This window comes from Antechinus flavipes, chromosome 4, assembly GCF_016432865.1.
Source record: "Antechinus flavipes isolate AdamAnt ecotype Samford, QLD, Australia chromosome 4, AdamAnt_v2, whole genome shotgun sequence".
Lineage (NCBI taxonomy): Eukaryota > Metazoa > Chordata > Mammalia > Dasyuromorphia > Dasyuridae > Antechinus > Antechinus flavipes.
This window is the reverse complement of record NC_067401.1, coordinates 224,371,654-224,389,500: the sequence shown is the minus strand read 5'-3', so window position 1 is coordinate 224,389,500 and position 17,847 is coordinate 224,371,654. Positions and strand designations below refer to the sequence as shown.

The 17,847-nt window shown below is 33.6% G+C and overlaps 1 protein-coding gene across 1 annotated transcript in view; it reads left to right on the top strand.

Moving 5' to 3' along the window:
• DST (dystonin) overlaps positions 1-17,847 on the top strand; it is a 591,073-nt gene that overhangs the window by 252,734 nt on the left and 320,492 nt on the right. The window contains exon 5 of the mRNA XM_051997184.1: positions 7,885-7,946. Within this exon, the coding sequence (XP_051853144.1) occupies positions 7,885-7,946 (62 nt within the window). The remainder of the gene's footprint in view (positions 1-7,884; positions 7,947-17,847) is intronic.

Here is a 17,847-nt window from a genome sequence, read left to right as displayed (position 1 = left end):
CTACAGTTGGACACACTGTAACTCTAACATAGTGATGTTATTTTGCTCCTCTTCAAGAATGAAGAATAACAATCAACCAAGATAATAGAAATAATAAGCAGCAGACCATAATTTAAATTCAGAGTCTCTGACTTTAAGTGTAGTGCTTTTTAATCATAAAATTTATAGTAGGCATTTATGTAATGCCTACAATGTGCAATAATTCTGTTTTAAGCAGTTTACAACTATCTTATTTGATCATCACAACAAGCCTGGGAGGTAGGTGCTATTATTTACCTTCACTTTATAGTTGAGCAAACTGAGATCAGCAAAGATCAAATAACTTGCTTGTAGTTGCAGAGTTGATAAGAGCCTGTGGCAGGATTTGCACTTGGATGTTCTTGATTCTAGCACCAGCACCCTATTTACTCTGCCACTTAGCTTCTGCATCTTAGTGACACTCCTTGACATCTGCATTTGGAGATTATGGCTTTATTGGCAAGAGTTTATATATACATATGAGAGAATTCTATCTATTTCCTAAGGAAATATGTCTCTACACAAGTGAAAGCCATATCTCTTTTGTGAATTTGTTGACCATAGTCATTTATTTCTCAGCATTTTCATCCTTTCCCCCAGGGACTCATTACTACTGCCTTCTTTTCCACTTGTACATGTGCAGATGGTGCAAGTTTAGTTTCTCCATACAGATTGTTAGATATGAATGAGATGTGTCCTAATTGTAAAGTAATCTCTTTCACTTCACGTTCATTGGTTTCAGATTCACTAGACTTGCGTTAAACAATTAGGGTGGATCCTGACTATTTTATTCTAGAGAAATTTTGCCTGGGATGTTAGAAGAACTGAGGAAAAAAAGTCACCAACTAGTTACATGGTAAAATGTAATTTGTTTTATTAGTCTGTTAATAAGGAAGGTTCTGTCTACACATAATGAGGGTTTCTGAATAGCATAAAACTTCTTTTTAAAAGGAGAGCATTTTTTATATATACATATTTAAGATTACAAGAAGAAATGTGGTTTAGTCAGATTCTTTAATTATAAGTCATACCTCTGCCTTCTGTGGAAACAGAGGAGACTTAACAAAACCTCATGTTTATTTAAAAGGAGGAGTTACTTTTTTCTCTTCAGTCTGCCAGGAGGAGTGTCTCCGCAGTGCTTGTTTTCTGCATAGGAAGTAACTGTGTGTATAGTAAGTAACACCTTGAGTTTGGATGTCAGGAGTGAAGGACAACCTGTCAGCCAACTTCCCTAGAGAATGATGGGACAGCTACTTAAAAATGACCGAGAGTGGAATGTAAAGCTGGTGGAACAGATGTGCTGTATGGGTCAGTAGAGCAATGTGTATAAATCCCCCATTCCTCATGTTTTCAGGATTGGAAAAATAGTACTGTGTGTGTTTGTCCAGTGAGAATTTTGCAGATGGTAGGGCACTTTTCAGAATACCAGGCAAACTAGCACTGGGGCTTTATTGAAGCTTTCTGGAGTAGGTTGTGCTTTCTTTTTCTGTTTTAATATTTCTTTCTTTCTGATATTAAAAGCACTTAAGTTTGATTGGATTGAACTGAATATAAATCAGTGTAGTTTTCAATGATCAATAATGCTTTGCACAAATATTTATTATTTCCTTGATTTCCCCCTTTTCCTGTAAGTAGTTGTAGTTAATAGGATGATTTAGAAATCGTTTCCTTCTCTTTCTTTCATAGTATAACAGATCTTTTTTTAAAGCCACATTTGGAAATTCATTGGCCATTTATTTGGAAATGTTATATTGTTATGGTTATAATGATTACTGATTTATTCTTTAAATAGAATTTTTATATGGAAGTGTATTACTAAACTTTATTCCCTGAAAACTGATTTGTTAGCCAGTAAAACCTGTAAACTCTGTGAGAGCATAAGAATTCCTTCCCTTATTGTTGTCATGGTAGCATTACCCAAAATATAACCTCAGTGGTAGACATCACTGTCTAAACTAACAGAAAGGACCATTATAAAAGTACAGATTGGAAAATTAGATGGTGTAATCTGGACTACTCCCTTTTTGTTGAGCTAGTTTAAAAAAGGGACAGCTCTTGAAACTTTTTTCCATAGGACTTTTATTACTTTGCATTAGCAAGGTTGGAACACTAAAATTCATATTAACCCTTCCAGTTTGGTGTTGAATAACACAGGAATTCTTTGCAAAAAAAAAATGTTTCCTACTTCCAAAGGAATTCTCACCAATTAGGCTTAATAAGATTTATGAATAAATGTTAAAAATTCTTTTTATGGAAGGTAGAACTCTTACTAACTACTCTTAGTCACTAACATAAGAAGTTTTGAATGGCACATCTTATGAATTTATAGTGGGGTATACATATTAACAACTGTCTGTTAAGCATGTATATTATGCTATGCACTATCTTATGTGCTTAGGAAATAAGGGGGGAAAATTAAACAGTTCCTGCTTTCAAGGAGTTCTGGCTATATAAATATGTGTTTATGGATGCATTTTTCTGTAATTGCTTTAGTTACTTTTGAGTCATAATTTTATACTTTAGTGTGATTTATAATGCTCAGAAAGTAGTATTAGATTAGCTGCATATTCTTATACTCAATTTGCATAGATTTCTACTATAATACAAAAGAAACCTGATGTTTTATTTTTAATTTTATTCACATGATTGATTATTTTTTCATAAATCATACTGTTTTCCCAGAAAAGAAATAATTTTTAAAAATGGTTATATAGATTTTTTTAGTCCTTCATATTGATTCCATATATACATTCCAATTAAAGTTATATTTCCATATTACCTCTGTAACTCAGAATTCAGACAACCAAGTTGCTAACATCTTCTACATATTAATTTTTATATACTTGACTTGGAGAAGGAAAGATAAAGTCCACACAATAAGCTTTTTGTACTTTTTCTTTCTTTATATCATATTTCCTTTATGTATTGTGTTGGTTTTTTTTTTAGTCCTGTTCTACGTTTTGTGACCATTTGGGGTTTTCTTGGCAGAGATACTAGAGTAGTTTTCCATTTCCTTCTCTAGCTCATTTTACACATGAAGACACTGAGGCAAACAGGCTTAAGTGACTTCCTCAGGATCATTTAGCTAGTAAGTGTCTGAAACCAGATTTGAAATCAGAAAAATGAATCTTCCTGATTTCAGGCCTGGCACTCTTAATCTACTTTACCACTTACTGGCCCTTTCTGTGGATTGGTAAATCCCAATGCAGATCGTTCTCTAATTGAGTTTAATTATGTGGGCAACTAGATGACTCAGTGAATAAAGTGCTGGGCCTAGAGTCAGGAAAACTCATCTTTGTGAGTTCAGTTCCTGACTCAGACACCTATGTAACCCTCAAGATGTCTATTAACCTCTGATTGCCTCAATCTGAAGATGGAAATGGCAGACCACTCCAATATTTTTGCCAAGAAAACCTCTGGTCCATGGGCCCATGAAAAGTTGGGCACAACAAAGAGTATGTTGATAAGATAGTAGAAACAATAATCTGATCACTTAACACTAATGTCATACATGATAGCATTCAATTAATAACTTGAAAATTTCAGGTAATATCCAGATTTTTAATTTCTTTTTTCCCCCTGAGGCGGTTGGGGTTAAGTGACTTGCCCAGGGTCACACAGCTAGGAAGTGTTAATTGTCTGAGGTCAGATTTGAACTCAGGTCCTTTTGATTTCAGGACTGATGATCTATCCACTGTGCCACCTAGCTGCTCCTAGACTTAATTTCTTAAGCTTTTCTATTTTAGAATGTCACTTTCAAAATATTTCTCCATTCCTCTTCTTCATCCTCTTGTCTATCCCAATTTCCCTAGCTTTTCCCCTACTTTCTCCATAAAACTGTAAGCCTTTCTGAGGTCATTTCTACACCAAAGCCTAGTACAGTCTTCTATACACAACAGGTTTCTCATGGTATTTGATTAAAAATATTTTTCAACATTCAGCTTCCAATTGATAATGTCACTTTTTGCTCAAGGATGTTGGAAAAGTTGAACTCAGTAATCATTTTTTCCCTCAGATGTAGATGAGTGAGAATTAAATTTTGAGAGATGGTAAATGGGGAAAAAAGTCTTTATTTTTATTGTTGTTTATTTGTTTGTTTGAATGTAGTATGTGTATAGAAATTCCTTCCTCTTGTTTGGTAACATTTTTATGCATTTCCTTGTAAATTTCACATCTCTTTTAAATTGAAAATTAGAATAAAAAGAAATAAATCTCAACCCTTGGAAGTTAATATTGATTTTGTATGTCAGATGGCTAGAGACCTAGAAAAAAACTGCTGAAAAATTTTTCTTTTACAAATATTATCTCCTTTGATTTTCATAGCATCTCTTTGAGGTAGATGCCATTATTATTTTCATTTTATAGTTGAAGAAATAGAAGTGAAACTACTTGACCAGATTCACAAAGCTAGTATCTGAGAGTAGATTTAAACTAAGGCCTTCTTAATTCCAGACTCAGTGCTTTATCTACTACCTAGTTTCCTTAACTTAAAGAAATGAATTTGCAAACTTCAAAGTGATATGAATGTGTTGGTATTATTTTTGTTATTTTTATTATTGCTAGTCACTTTTCTTTTGCTTAGGCCAGTGACTAACATTCTCAGTCTTTCCGTTCCCTGCCCCAATCAATGAGCTTAATACTTTGGAAAACTCAAAGATAGCTCTCCTTAAGAAAAAAAAGTCTTTGAACATCTGGAATAGAGGATCTTTAAGGACTTTTCCAACTTGAAAATCCTGAATCTAAAATATTTTCTAAATATATTCTTAGCTTTTTCTTTCTACCACCTAAATTTGATTTCATTTGAATAATGAGAAGTTCTAACATTTATATTTTTAATACAAAAAGTAAAGCAAATAAAACTACCCTTTCTTGGGTCCCAAACTTTATTTATAGTTAAGTGATAGGAAATCACAGGACATGAGGGCTAGAAAAAGCCAAGAACATCATCTAATCCAACTTCCTTGTTTTGTGAATGAGGAAAATGAGCATTTCCTTTATTTAAAGACATCACCTCCCCACCTGCACCCTCCTGTTGGTTTTAAGTAATGTGTTACCATTATTTTGGAGTAGAGGCTTTCATAAATGTATATCACTCAGCATAGATTCCAATTTTACAGGAAATTGGGGGGTTATCAAATGAAAAGATGAAATTGGTTCTTGATGTCTTCTTGCAATTAAATTATTATTTTCATTGGGAACGTCTCTTAATCTCAGAAATAAGGCTATCCTTCCCCATCCTGCTTATGTAGGAAATGGGGTTACATTGACAAAATAAATCATGAAACATTTTTAAAGTTCTCAGGCAACTTTAATTGAAGAGAACTGAGAAACGTCTGTAGTGAAGCAGGAATGTCTGCAAATGATACATATTATGATTTATAGTCCAGAAGGATTATAAAAGCAGACAGAAAAACTCTTAAAAAATCGTAATCTAAACTAGACCATAAACATATCCAAGTTATATACATTTTTGATGACTTGCTACTTGAAAGATTGAGTTAATATTAAAAACTTGAGAAGCATTAGAAACAAAAAGTTAATATCTAAAAAAATGGGCTGCTTAGATTTCCATTAATGCTAGTCATTGTCACCCTTCAAGAGTTGCCTTTTGATGTTTGGTTTCTGAGAAGTAGCAACATTATCATTAACCATGTCTAGAATATGATATTCATTTTAGATGAAAAATGGCCCAGTGATTTGGGCAGCATAGAATTATAACCACAGGAGATGGCCCAACACAATTGTGGCTCCTGCATATAGGAAATCAGAATTCATATTATGTATGATGGCTTTCACATTTAAGCATCAGAGGTCTTTGGGGATTCAGTTTATAAAATTAAAAATGACTCAGTATTCTTGCCTTTTTTGTTATCTAAAATGGTACATATTTAGGATGTTGCATTCCCATCTGTCTTTCCAAAATTATGAAATGTGTTTTATTTTCTAGGGTCCGAAAGAATTCTCCCTAAAGTACTACTATGCAATCTTTCTTAGCATTAATCATTCCAATAGCTGTTAAGTAGAATATTTAGGAGTTTACTAGAATGCTGACTGTTAAACCCATGTCATCTGATCGTATCACAAGTCACTTGTCTGTAATCCCATGAAAAACCAGGGCTTTTGCTTAGTTCCTTGTGGTGTTCATAGCATCTTGTGGATGTCAGTGACAAAGTGACCTTTGCTATGGAGTCTCAGGGAAGAGTGGGTAGTGTCGGAACTAATAGTATCTGTTTTGTAACTGATTTGTTACTTCAGCTTCCTTTAACACTTTGAAGGTAGAACATACAAAACATATGTCTTAGGAAAAAATCATTTTGGTTAATGTTATAGCTTTAAGACATGAAAAACTATAAATATTACGATTCTGAGGGCAATTGTTTTTAAGCCATCTTGGGTATTGATGTTCAGCAAAAATGATGTAAGTGCAACTTGACTGTGTTAAGTCACAGGTAAAGGACAGAGTACTCCTTTATTTTCTCTTTGGGATCATGTGTCAGTTGTATGACTCTCCATATGAAAGATAATTATAGGAAATGAGATGTGTGACTGTGTGTGGTTGCATGTATGTAACCTGATAGTGTTTAAACTGATTTTTAAGTTTGTTGAGACTGAGGCTGTGGATCCTAAAGATAACTGTTTGTAAAAACCATTTTGAACTTTACATTCTGGGAGTGGGATAATCTGGCAAACACTTTTCTGGACTGCATTTCTGCAATCACAATTTTAAGTCTTAGTGAGAATGTACTGGATAGAGCTGACTTTGGATTCATGAAGCCCTAAGTTCAAATCTCACCTCAGACAGCATACTGGATGTGGGACCCTGGACATATCATTTAACTTTTCATTGCCCTAGGGAAGATATCTAAGATTATGAAATGAAGAGAAGGTGCCAACCTGCATTAGTAGTGGAAAATTCCACACTCAGCTGTTCCTTATGCCTGTAATATTCTATATATTAAAAGAGAAATAAATGTCTTCAACTTTGTTAAAGAGATGATAAATTTTGTTGAAAGAGATTCTAAGAAAGAAGAAAAGATTATAGTACTATTATACTAAGATTTGGTTTTATTTGTATTTGGACATTGGTGATCATTTTGTTTTTATTGGACAGACTTTTGAATAAGATGCTGTTATTGAAAGGCTTGAAAAGGATTTCTTGAGGTCTGGATGCAGTATTGATGGGTAGTAGAGAATAGAGAAAGAGATTATCTATAGAAAAAAGGAGTAGAAGCTGAAAAAAGAGGGAGGAAAGAAGAGAAAAGGGGAGAGGGAAGGAGAAAGGAAGAAATAGAGAGAGACAGATAAACAAATAGACAGACACAGAAAGAGACAGAGACAGATATTTGTGATTCCATGAAAAAAAACAGGACTCTTGCATAATTCTCAGTGGTGTCCATCACATCTTGTGGGTATCAATGGCAAAGTGACTTTTGCTATTGAGCCTTAGGAAAGAATGAGCAGTAATGGAGCTGATAGTACCTACCTTATAACTGATTTGATGCTCCGGCCTTCTTTATTTAACTCTTTAGAGGTAGTAAATACGATCTTCAGTCCCCAAATGAGCATGAGATAGATTTGGATTATCTGGAAACTGGGCCACTCCCTTTCCCAGCATGACTAACTTGCATGGTCAAAATGTTATCTGTGCAGCTAATTTTCTTCTCTATCTTCACTATGTTTGGTCTAGTAGAAAAAGTTTTGGTTATGGCTGATAGAAATGATAAATAGCATCTTTTGCACCATCTTTTTTTATATGCATAGACTCAATACATGAAGAGATACAGTTGGATTATTTCTGCATATTATTATAAACCTTCAGGTAGTTATATGTTTACTAATAGTCATAACTCTTTATCTTTTTTTCAGATGAACGGGACAAAGTTCAAAAGAAAACTTTCACTAAGTGGATAAATCAGCATCTCATGAAGGTCAGTTTGTATTTCTTGCAATTTTTGTTTTTGAGTAATTGAAGGCATGCAATTGGGATACTTTGACTTCTAGGTATCTAGACACATAATTAGTATGTGGTCTTTGTATAATGACAGAGGTGAGGAAATAAGTTTCTAAGATTGCAGTTAGCAACATGTTATTGGCAAAAGTATGTTATTACTTTGGAGTATATTAAAAGTTAAAATAATGCTTCGGTGAGTTGGCAAATCTTAGCTTCTCAAAGTCTCATCTTCATAAGAAGCCTTTCTTAATTTCCCTTAATGCCAGTGCTAGCTCTCTATTATTTTGAGTATATATAATTTGCTTGTAGATAGTAAAATCCCTTATGTATTATTCTAGTTGTTTGCATATTTCTCCTATTAGACTGTGATTTCTTTGACAGCAGACACTCTTTTTCCTGTTTCTATAGTTTTTCTTAGCACAGTGCCTGATACTTAATCAATACTGTGTAACCTATAGAGTATATGTCAAAATGCTGCCATTTAATTCTGAGCCATAGATTTTTTTTTCATCATTTAAAATGATTTCCATAATTAGATCTATGGTTGACTTTGTGAATCTAAAAATACATATAGTTGGTATAGATAAAATTTGTGAGTTCCAAGATCATTAAACTTGGCATGATGCAGAGAATGTCACTTACTATCTTATATTTCAATTTCCCTATCTCCCAGATAGTTTTGAAACTCCCCCAGTAAAGTACTGATTATGATATTTTAGCCAGAATTCAACTTGGAAATAGATTGTTTTCCAAATGTCTACATGTTGGTCAGTTTATTTTAGCCAGAATTCAACTTGGAAATAGATTGTTTTCCAAATGTCTACATGTTGGTCAGTTTTAAAGTAAGCTATCATTTTCACTTAGAAAATAGTGTTAGAAGTAAGTTCTCATAAAAGCTATTTAACCTAAAATATATAGGAATAAACTCATGGCCTCAAACCATTTATAATTAAGAAGGTGTTTAATGATGATACTTAGTTTTATAGATTAGGAAATATAAAACTAGAATATGAATTGACTTCCTCAATATTATACATTGGGGTTTGAACCCAGTCTTTGATTCAGGATTTGGTAGCTTCTACAAAAAGGATCAGAGAGTCTAGAATATCATATTCTGGAAGTCAAAGGACCTGGGATTATAACCAAGAATTAACTACCCAGAGAGACTGAGCATCATATTTCAGGGGAGGTGATGGATCTTCAATGAAGTAAGTAGTAACTCTTACTTCAGTGAAGTAAGAGACTTTGAAAAAAACAGAACTAAATAGAAAATTTAATCTTCAAACACAAGACTCGAGAGAAGCATAGAAAGGTAAACAGTGGAAAATATATTATTTAAAGATTAAACTGTTTACATCCCTAGATGGGAAAATGCTATCTGTAATTCTTGAGAAATGTAGTTGTTATTAGTGATGCAAAGGGGGCATCACATGGACGGAGGGCAGGGGTTGTGAAAGGACCCTGATGTGATGATATCAAAGAATAAGACTTTAAGGCAGGGGCTCAAACTATGGCCCGCGGGCCAGATGCAGCAGCCGAGGAAGATTATCCCCCTCACCCAGGGCTATGAAGTTTCTTTATTTAAAGGCCCACAAAACAAAGTTTTTGTTTTTACTATAGTCGGGCCCTCCAACAGTTTGAGGGACAGTGAACTGACCCCCTATTTAAAAAGTTTGAGGACCCCTGCTAAGGGATAGCAAAAGATCTGTACTGGAAGAAGAGGAAAGGAGAGGTATAATGGGGCAAGTTATATCACATGAAGAGACACAAAAGACCTATTATAATTGAGGGGAAGAAGGGAAGGGAATGAACATTGTCTGAAGCTTGATCACATCAGTTTTCGCTCAAAGAGAAAATAACTTAATCATTCAGTTGGATGTAGAAATTTATCTAATCCTATAAAGAAGCAGGACCAGAAAGAGGAAAGAAAAGGGAGAGGCTGGATAGAAGGGAGAGCAGAAATACTAGGAAAAAAAAAAAAGGCAAGGGGGGAGGGGTGATAGAAGATAAGGTAGTGGGTGAGGTGAGTTAAAAAAAAAAAACAACAAAATATTTTTCAGTATTCTGATTCCTTCTTTTTTTTCAATGAAAGACATCAGAAAAAGGAGCAATAGTCATAAGAATCACATAATTCTCTGTGAGAATATATGAAGGAAATATATTGGGATTAAGAGCTCTATTTAGGGACTCTGTCCACTGAAACAGATGTCAAATGCTCTTTGATTTGGTAACTAAGTTCTAGGGAATTCCTTAAGATTCAGAGAGGTTAATTGTCTGGAATCACACAGCTACAGAGTCAAGAGAAAGACTTTGAATTCATGTGGTCCATGTTAAATTCACTCTACTTACTGTGTTTTGCTGCTTTTCCCTACTGGTCTGCTAGCTCTAGTTTTTATGTTGGCATTCTCAATGTAAAAGTCCCATCCAGGGGCAGAACCAAGATGGTGGAGAGAAACATGTTTCTTTCTGACCTCTTCCTATGACCTGCAAACTAATTAGCAAATCCAGCTTCTGAATTAGCTCTGGACTGGCAGAACCCATGAATATCAGAAGTGTAACAAATTATCAGCAGAACATAATTTCAAAGATTACCAGGAAAGGTCTGTTTCAATTGGACATGGAGGGAGGTGGGCCAAGTGCAAGCAGGCTGATCATAACTGCCAAGGGCAGGCAATGCAAAACTGGGGCAGTGGGGACTTCACGCACTGGAGAATCTACAGGGAGGAATCTACAGCAGTGTTGGCTACTTTGCCTTAGTTGCAAGCCAGTAGATTAGCAGAGAAGTTATAAAACATCCAACACAAACACAAAAGATCAATAGTGAACCCCCAAATGCCAGACTCTCACGGGACCTGGCCATGCCCACCCAGCAGGATCTTCAATGCCCTAAAACCAGATCTCAGGTTTAAAAAAAAACTGAGTTAAAAAGCAAAAAGAACTTTGACCGTAGATAGTTTTTATAGTGAAAGAGAAGAACAGATATCAAACTCTAAGGAGACCAAAAGCAGATTGTCTCCAGATGAAGCCCCAGAGGGTGATATAAATTGGTCTCTTCATACAAGGCTCTCCCAGAAGAAATTAGAAAGGATCTTAAAAGAGAGCTAGAAGAAAAATCGGGAAAGGAATTGAGAACTTTGTGTTTCCTTGGAAAAGGAAACACAGAAATTATCTGGAAAAAATTCATTACAAAATAGACTAAGTAAAATGGAAAAAACATATAACTCCTTAAAAAATAGATTTGACTAAAGGGAAAAAGAAAACAACTCCCTGAAAAACAGAATTTGTGAAATGGAAAAAGAAAACAACTCCCTGAAAAACAGAATTTGTGAAATGGAAAAAGAAAACAGCCCCCTGAAAAGCGGAATTTGTGAAATGAAAAAAAATCCATATAACAAAACAACTCATTGAAAAATTTAATTGGGCAAATTAAAAAAAAAACTAAAAATAAAAGTAAATGAAGGCAATAATTCACTAAAAATCAGAACTGAACAAATGAAAATGAATGACTCAATGAGACATCAGGAATCAGTCAAGCAAAACCAAAAAAATGAAAAAATAGAAGAAAATACAAAAATCCAATCCAATGTTGAACATATTGGCAGTTACTGAAGAAATCAAGTCATATGTGTATTGATAAGCCTGAAACAAATAACATAATGAAGTCACAAATAGATATATGCATGACTTACAAATTCTTGATCAAAGGAGAGATGAATAACAGAATCTGCAGTATTATCACATATCCAAAGGTGCAGAGAAACATTTTAATGGAAAGCTAGAAAACCACTTTGAAGATAATTGCTACTTATTCACCAACATCAAATACAGAGTATGAACAAAAACTGAAGTCCTATGAAGTACCAAAATTAAGACATTATATATTTGAAATTTTGGTGATTTCAGTATGAAACTGAGCACAAAGGATAGTAGTGAAATCAGTTAGATGGTAGATTTTAGGATCAAGAAATTCAAGAAAACAAAGGATTGTCCACTATTCAGAAGCCTCATCACTGCAATTAATGATTGCTTGCTCAAAAAAAGAGTCAGATGGCATTGCTTGTGGTAAGAAAAAAGATGACTTGAAAAATCTTAATGGGGAAGAAGCAATTGATTCTAACAGTGGGACTGATGCCATCACTCTCAGTTCAGGATCTATGCTGGACAAAATGAAGTGCTCTCAAGTCATTTTGAACAGTTAACAAAAGATTTAGTTTGCTCTAATAACAACAGAAATATGAAACAAAGATACATTGTACTTGGCTTTTTTTAGTTGGTATTCTTAAGTGACTTAAATCAATATGGTTTTGTGTATGGCATATTTAATCTCTATGCTCACAAAAAAATCAGTCTAAGAAAAATAGTTGCAAATATTATAGTTAAGCTTCTTATATATGATATTCTTAATTTAATATAATTATGTTAACTTGATGTTTCAAATGCAGTCTTTTCGCATGAGAGAAGACTAGGAATAATTATATAATAAGTTCAGATTACTTCTGAGTGCATAGCTGACATGCTGAGAATGAACAAAATCATGTAAAAAGTGACATTAACTTTCAGGTGATGTTAAATATATTTATGACAATTTTGCTTTAAAAAATTGCATAGATCAATACAAGAAAAGTTGAACAAGTAGTGTTTCTTTTTTTTAATAGTAATTTAATATAACCATAGACTACTTATCTTTTGTATTTAACATTTATTTATTTGGCCTATGTAATTATTTTAACATTTTTATTGTCACTTAAAAGTTTTTTAATTTGTAAGATAAATATAATAAAAATATTAACAAAAGTACAATTTTCAAAGAAATTTATTTCAAGATAAACATCATAAAAATAGAACTGATATTGCATTCTCACAATATCTTAGATGTGCAAAATCTTTCTTAGAATAACTTCAGTGGGTAAACCAGTGAATAATTTCCATCCTCTTTACTGTTCAATCAACACAACAGATGGACAGATTCTTTGATAGCTGACCTTTGCAGATTTAGTGGCTGAAAGCATACTAATGTTATTGTTAGTTGTCTATATTTGGTAACAAATGACCAAGAAAAATTTGCGGCTTATGAGAAGGAAAAATGAAAGGGGAAAGCTGGTATTTGCATATGTCTATGATACTTATATGTAGAATGATTTCTGGACCCTATAATTTATTTTTGTTTGGGTATTTTTTTTTCTTTTATCAATCTGTTAAATATCAGTCTGTTGAAATACACAAACTAAGGTATGTGGTGGGGACATGTGACATGGGAGTACAACCAAAATACACATGAATGGGAAAATAACATTCACTTATTTTAAGTCTTTTGTCTGTTTTTAGACCTATTTGAACATTTGTGTCTTACTCTCAAAATTTTGTGACCCCAATCCCCTCACTTACTATGATTCTAAATATGTAGAAAATAGCTGTGAGCACTTACCATCTTCATTTCTTCACATCCCATATATCAATCTATTATTATCCCCATTTTGATAATAATAACTAACATTTATATAGTGCTTACTATGTGCCAGGCACTGTACTAAGCACTTTACAAATATTATCTTATTTGATCCTCCCAACAACCTTTGGAGGCAGATGCTATTATTATCCTCATTTTACAGCTGAGGAAACTGAAGGTGAGAGATGTGAGTTGTCTAATGTCACAGAGCTAGTATTTGAGCTTAGATTTGAACACACAGGTCTAGAATTCTCTCCATTGTACCACCTGGCTACCTCTAGGCAGCTCCTCTCCATTGAAGAGAGAAGAAAAAGTAGAAGTCTGAGGACTGACTTTGGTAATAAATGAGCCACAATTTAAAATTATTTAGAATATAGTTATGAGACTTAATATTTTTGCCTAGCACTGTGCCAAGTTCTGGGAATGTGAAGGGGGAAAGATGAAATCGCTCTTGCCCAAGGAACTTGTGTCCTGTTGGTAGAGGTGGAGTGAGATGGAAAAATAATATATACACAGATTAATACACACATATACATACATATATATGTGTGTGTGTGTATGTATATATATATGTACTTATATACATATACACATACAGAATCATATACACAAGGTAATTTTGAGCAGAGGTTTAGGAGTCTTGAAAGGAGCTATAGATTCCAAGAGGCTGAGGGGAAGAAAGAGTGCATTCTGGGCATGGGAATTTGATTGAACCAAGGAAAAGAAACAGAAGATGGCATATTTTGCATAGGTAATAGAATGATGAATTTGCCAGGACTATAAAATACATGAATGAAAGAAATGGAAAATCGCTCTGGGAAAGAAAGTTCAGAGACAGAAAATAGAGAGCTTTAAATACCAGCCAAAGTTCCTCTGGGTAATAGGGAGCTGCAAAGGGCAATTGAGCAGAAAGACATAGTCAGATTATGTTTTAATAATATCAGTTTGACAGTGGAGTTATGGAGGGAAGAAATAAGGTAGAGAGACCTCATTAGATGGCTACTCTGTTAATACAGAGTATGGGTGATTAAGGCCTGATTGATGGTGGAGGTCATGATATGAATATGGAAAATGATGAGGAGATTGAATTGATAAAATTTGGCAGCTGATTAAATATGGAAGAAAGTATTAACAAATTATGGATGGTTGTAGTTAGGAGCCATGGTGAGTAGATCAATGGCAATTTCTCTTTTTTTTTGGATTATATTATTTTATTTTGGCTTTTCTGTTCTTATTATTTTTGTGAGGTCTTTCAAAAACTTTTTATTTTGATAACAACATTTCATGATAAATCCCCTCACTCCTTGGATACTCTCTTGTGACAAAGCAAAATAGTAAATCCAGCAATAACATTTGACAGCATTTACAAATTTTGTAACCATATTTTCTCATTAGATGGTAATGGTAATTTCTTCACAAAAAAAGCAAATTATGAAGAGGCTTGAGGTTTTTTTGAGGGAAATGGCTATTTCTCCTTTGGATATAATAGGTTATCAGTGGCTATGGGAAAATCAATTAGAAATTTCCATAAGATCAGAGCGAGGAAAGAGAAAGGAGATCTGTATACAGCACACCCACCCCCCCAATATATTATATATATATGTGTGTGTGTGTGTGTATGTGTGTATACATATGCCTCATCTTAATAACAATGATAATTGAATCTAAGGAAACTGATAAGATCAGACAGAATATATCAAGAAAAAGCAGAAGTACACCTAGGATAGAAACATAAGACACACACACACACACAAAATGGAGAGTCATAGATTATGATCCAACAAAGGAAGCTAAGGAATAAAGGTCATATAGGTAAGAGGAGAATCAACAGAACTTTTCCACAAAAGCAGGGGCTGGGGAGTGTACAAGAGAATAGAATAGAAAGCAGAGTCAAATGATGCAGAAAAATCAAGAAGGGTCTGAGAAAAAAAAATGGATTTGGCAATTAAGCAATTTTTACTAGCCTTGCAGAGCGAGAGCCATTTCAGTTAGAAGTCAAGATGATGAATTGTTGATACATGAGCAGGATATGAAGAAACTGAAGACCAGTAAGTGCTGATAGCTATTTTCTAGGTGTTTAGAATCATACTAATTAGGAGATTTGGGTGACAGAATTGTTGAGAGCTTGACAGAGAGTCTCATCAGAGAATTGAAAGAGAGTTGCAGTCTCTGATCTCATTCAAGAATCCCTTCTCCAGCTTCCTTAAGATAGTATTGTCCTTAAACATCTTCAGCAATGAGAAATTAAATGATCTTATAAAGTAGGACATTATAATTTTGGTAGTATAAAAGTTCTTTCTTATGTAATGCTTATTTTCTTATATTATGAGTTTATGATAAAATAACTTCTTATACTTTCATTTCTCAGCAATTCTGCTTTCCTTTTATTTACTGTGTTTTGCTCTCTTCTCAAATCTTTCATCAACCTGATAGTTCCTCATCTCCTTTTTAAACTTCCTTTTATGTGTTACCTTCACCCATTTGAATGTAAGCTCCATGAACATTAAGGTTAATTTATTTCTGCTTGCTTATTTTATTCCTTGAGCTTAGCAAAATGTCTAGCACCAAGTAAGTGTTTAAAAAATGCTTGTTGACTTGACTGAACAAAACTTCTCAAATATTTATAGCAGATGGCAGCTCCTTACTTCCTTGGGAAGATTGAAGGCTTCTAATCAGAGCTCCCTTAACTCTTTTCTTTTACTTGGCTCTTCATACGTCTTTGCCTCTTTTTACCTTCTTATATCCTATCTTGGAAATAGATTTCCTTGCCAAGGTTCCTTGCCAAGGTTAATGCTGTTTGCTCTTTCATTGATCACTCACATCCTTTTCAACTGTCTTCACAATCTTGCTCCATCTGTTCTTTTTCTATCTCTCTACTTCTCCTTTTCAGTCAATTTATAATCTCACATAGGTCTCCTTTAAGTTTTTCCTTGTTTTATCTTGTCATTCAAGGCCCTCTATAGGTTTTACTTTGCAATTATTTATAAAATTATAAAGTTTATCTTGTATTATCATCCTCTCATACTGTAAAGTTTAAACAATCTACTCTTTGATTTCCAAACATACCATGCACCCCCCAAATAGCCTTTATTCACACTGTTCCACAGGGCTGGTATAAGGTATTCCACTATATGTTGAATTCTAATTAATTTTAAAAGTCCTATTCTAAAAGGTCCTTAGCAGTTAGTAAGCACAAGTCTTATCAAAATCTTTTCTCTCTGATACCTACAACAAATAATAGGTATGGAAATATTTTATCTGCATTTAATTGAATAGAGTTGAAATTTGCCTCTTCCTAACTTCTTTCATAGTCTTAGTTCCACTTTTTAGATACACAAGCTAAATGTGCTTCTTCCACAAGCTCTGAAGTAATTGAAGAAGTTGAATCAGAGTCTTTTCCAGGCTGAATATTCATTATTTAGTTTTTTCAACCAGTCTTTGTTTGACATGGTTTAAAGAGTGTTCCCTCTCCTATTTGACTATCTCTGGACATATTTCAGTTTTTCCATAATTCTTTTATTTAAAAATTTTTTTATTAATGTCTTTTGTGTCTTACATCATCATAGTTAATCCATTATCATCCATCAATCCCCAAAGAGCCCAAATAACAAATATTTTTTTAAGAGGGAAAAAAAATCAGCACAATGGATTAATACAATGAAAAACTCTGAAAATGTGCATTGTGTAATGCCTGTGGGTTTCTCCATCTCCATTAAGGAGTTTGTTAGGGCTGTCTTCTCATATTTTATTTGAATCATGCTTTTTCATATTTATTTTTGATTTTTGGCTTTTTTTCAGTTTACATTATGCAATTATTGTTTATTATTTTCTTTGCTCTGCTTACTTTATTTTGCCTCAGTTCATATAAATCTTAATATACTTATACTTCATATATATCATATAGTACAATAAAGTTTAGCTAATCCCTAATCAGTGGAAATCTACTTTGTTCACAGGTCTTTCTTATCACAAAAAGTGTTGTTATAAATATTTTGGACTTTCTTATATAAGGACTTTCTTCCTTTCAATAGCTTCTTTGGAGTAGAAGCCCAATATGGAGAGTCTGGTCCAAAGCGTCTTGACTTATTGTCACTTTATTTGCATAATTCCAAATTGCTTTCTAGTATGGTTGTACTATTTCATAATTTCATCAGTAATATACATAGATATATACATGCTTTTTGCTTGAATAAAAAATATTTTGTTGATGGTGGTGCTAAGAATTTTTAATGCATAGCACTAAAATAGAAGGCTACCTCTTAAGAACTGAAAATTTGGGGCATAGAGCATCACAATGTTTTCTTATCAAATAAATTTTCTGTTTTTTTTTTATTCTAGCAGTTATGAGAATTTCTTTAAAATAACATTGTACAAATTATAGGAGTTTGGCTATATTGATGACCATTACCAAGGTTATATTTTGAGTTACCCA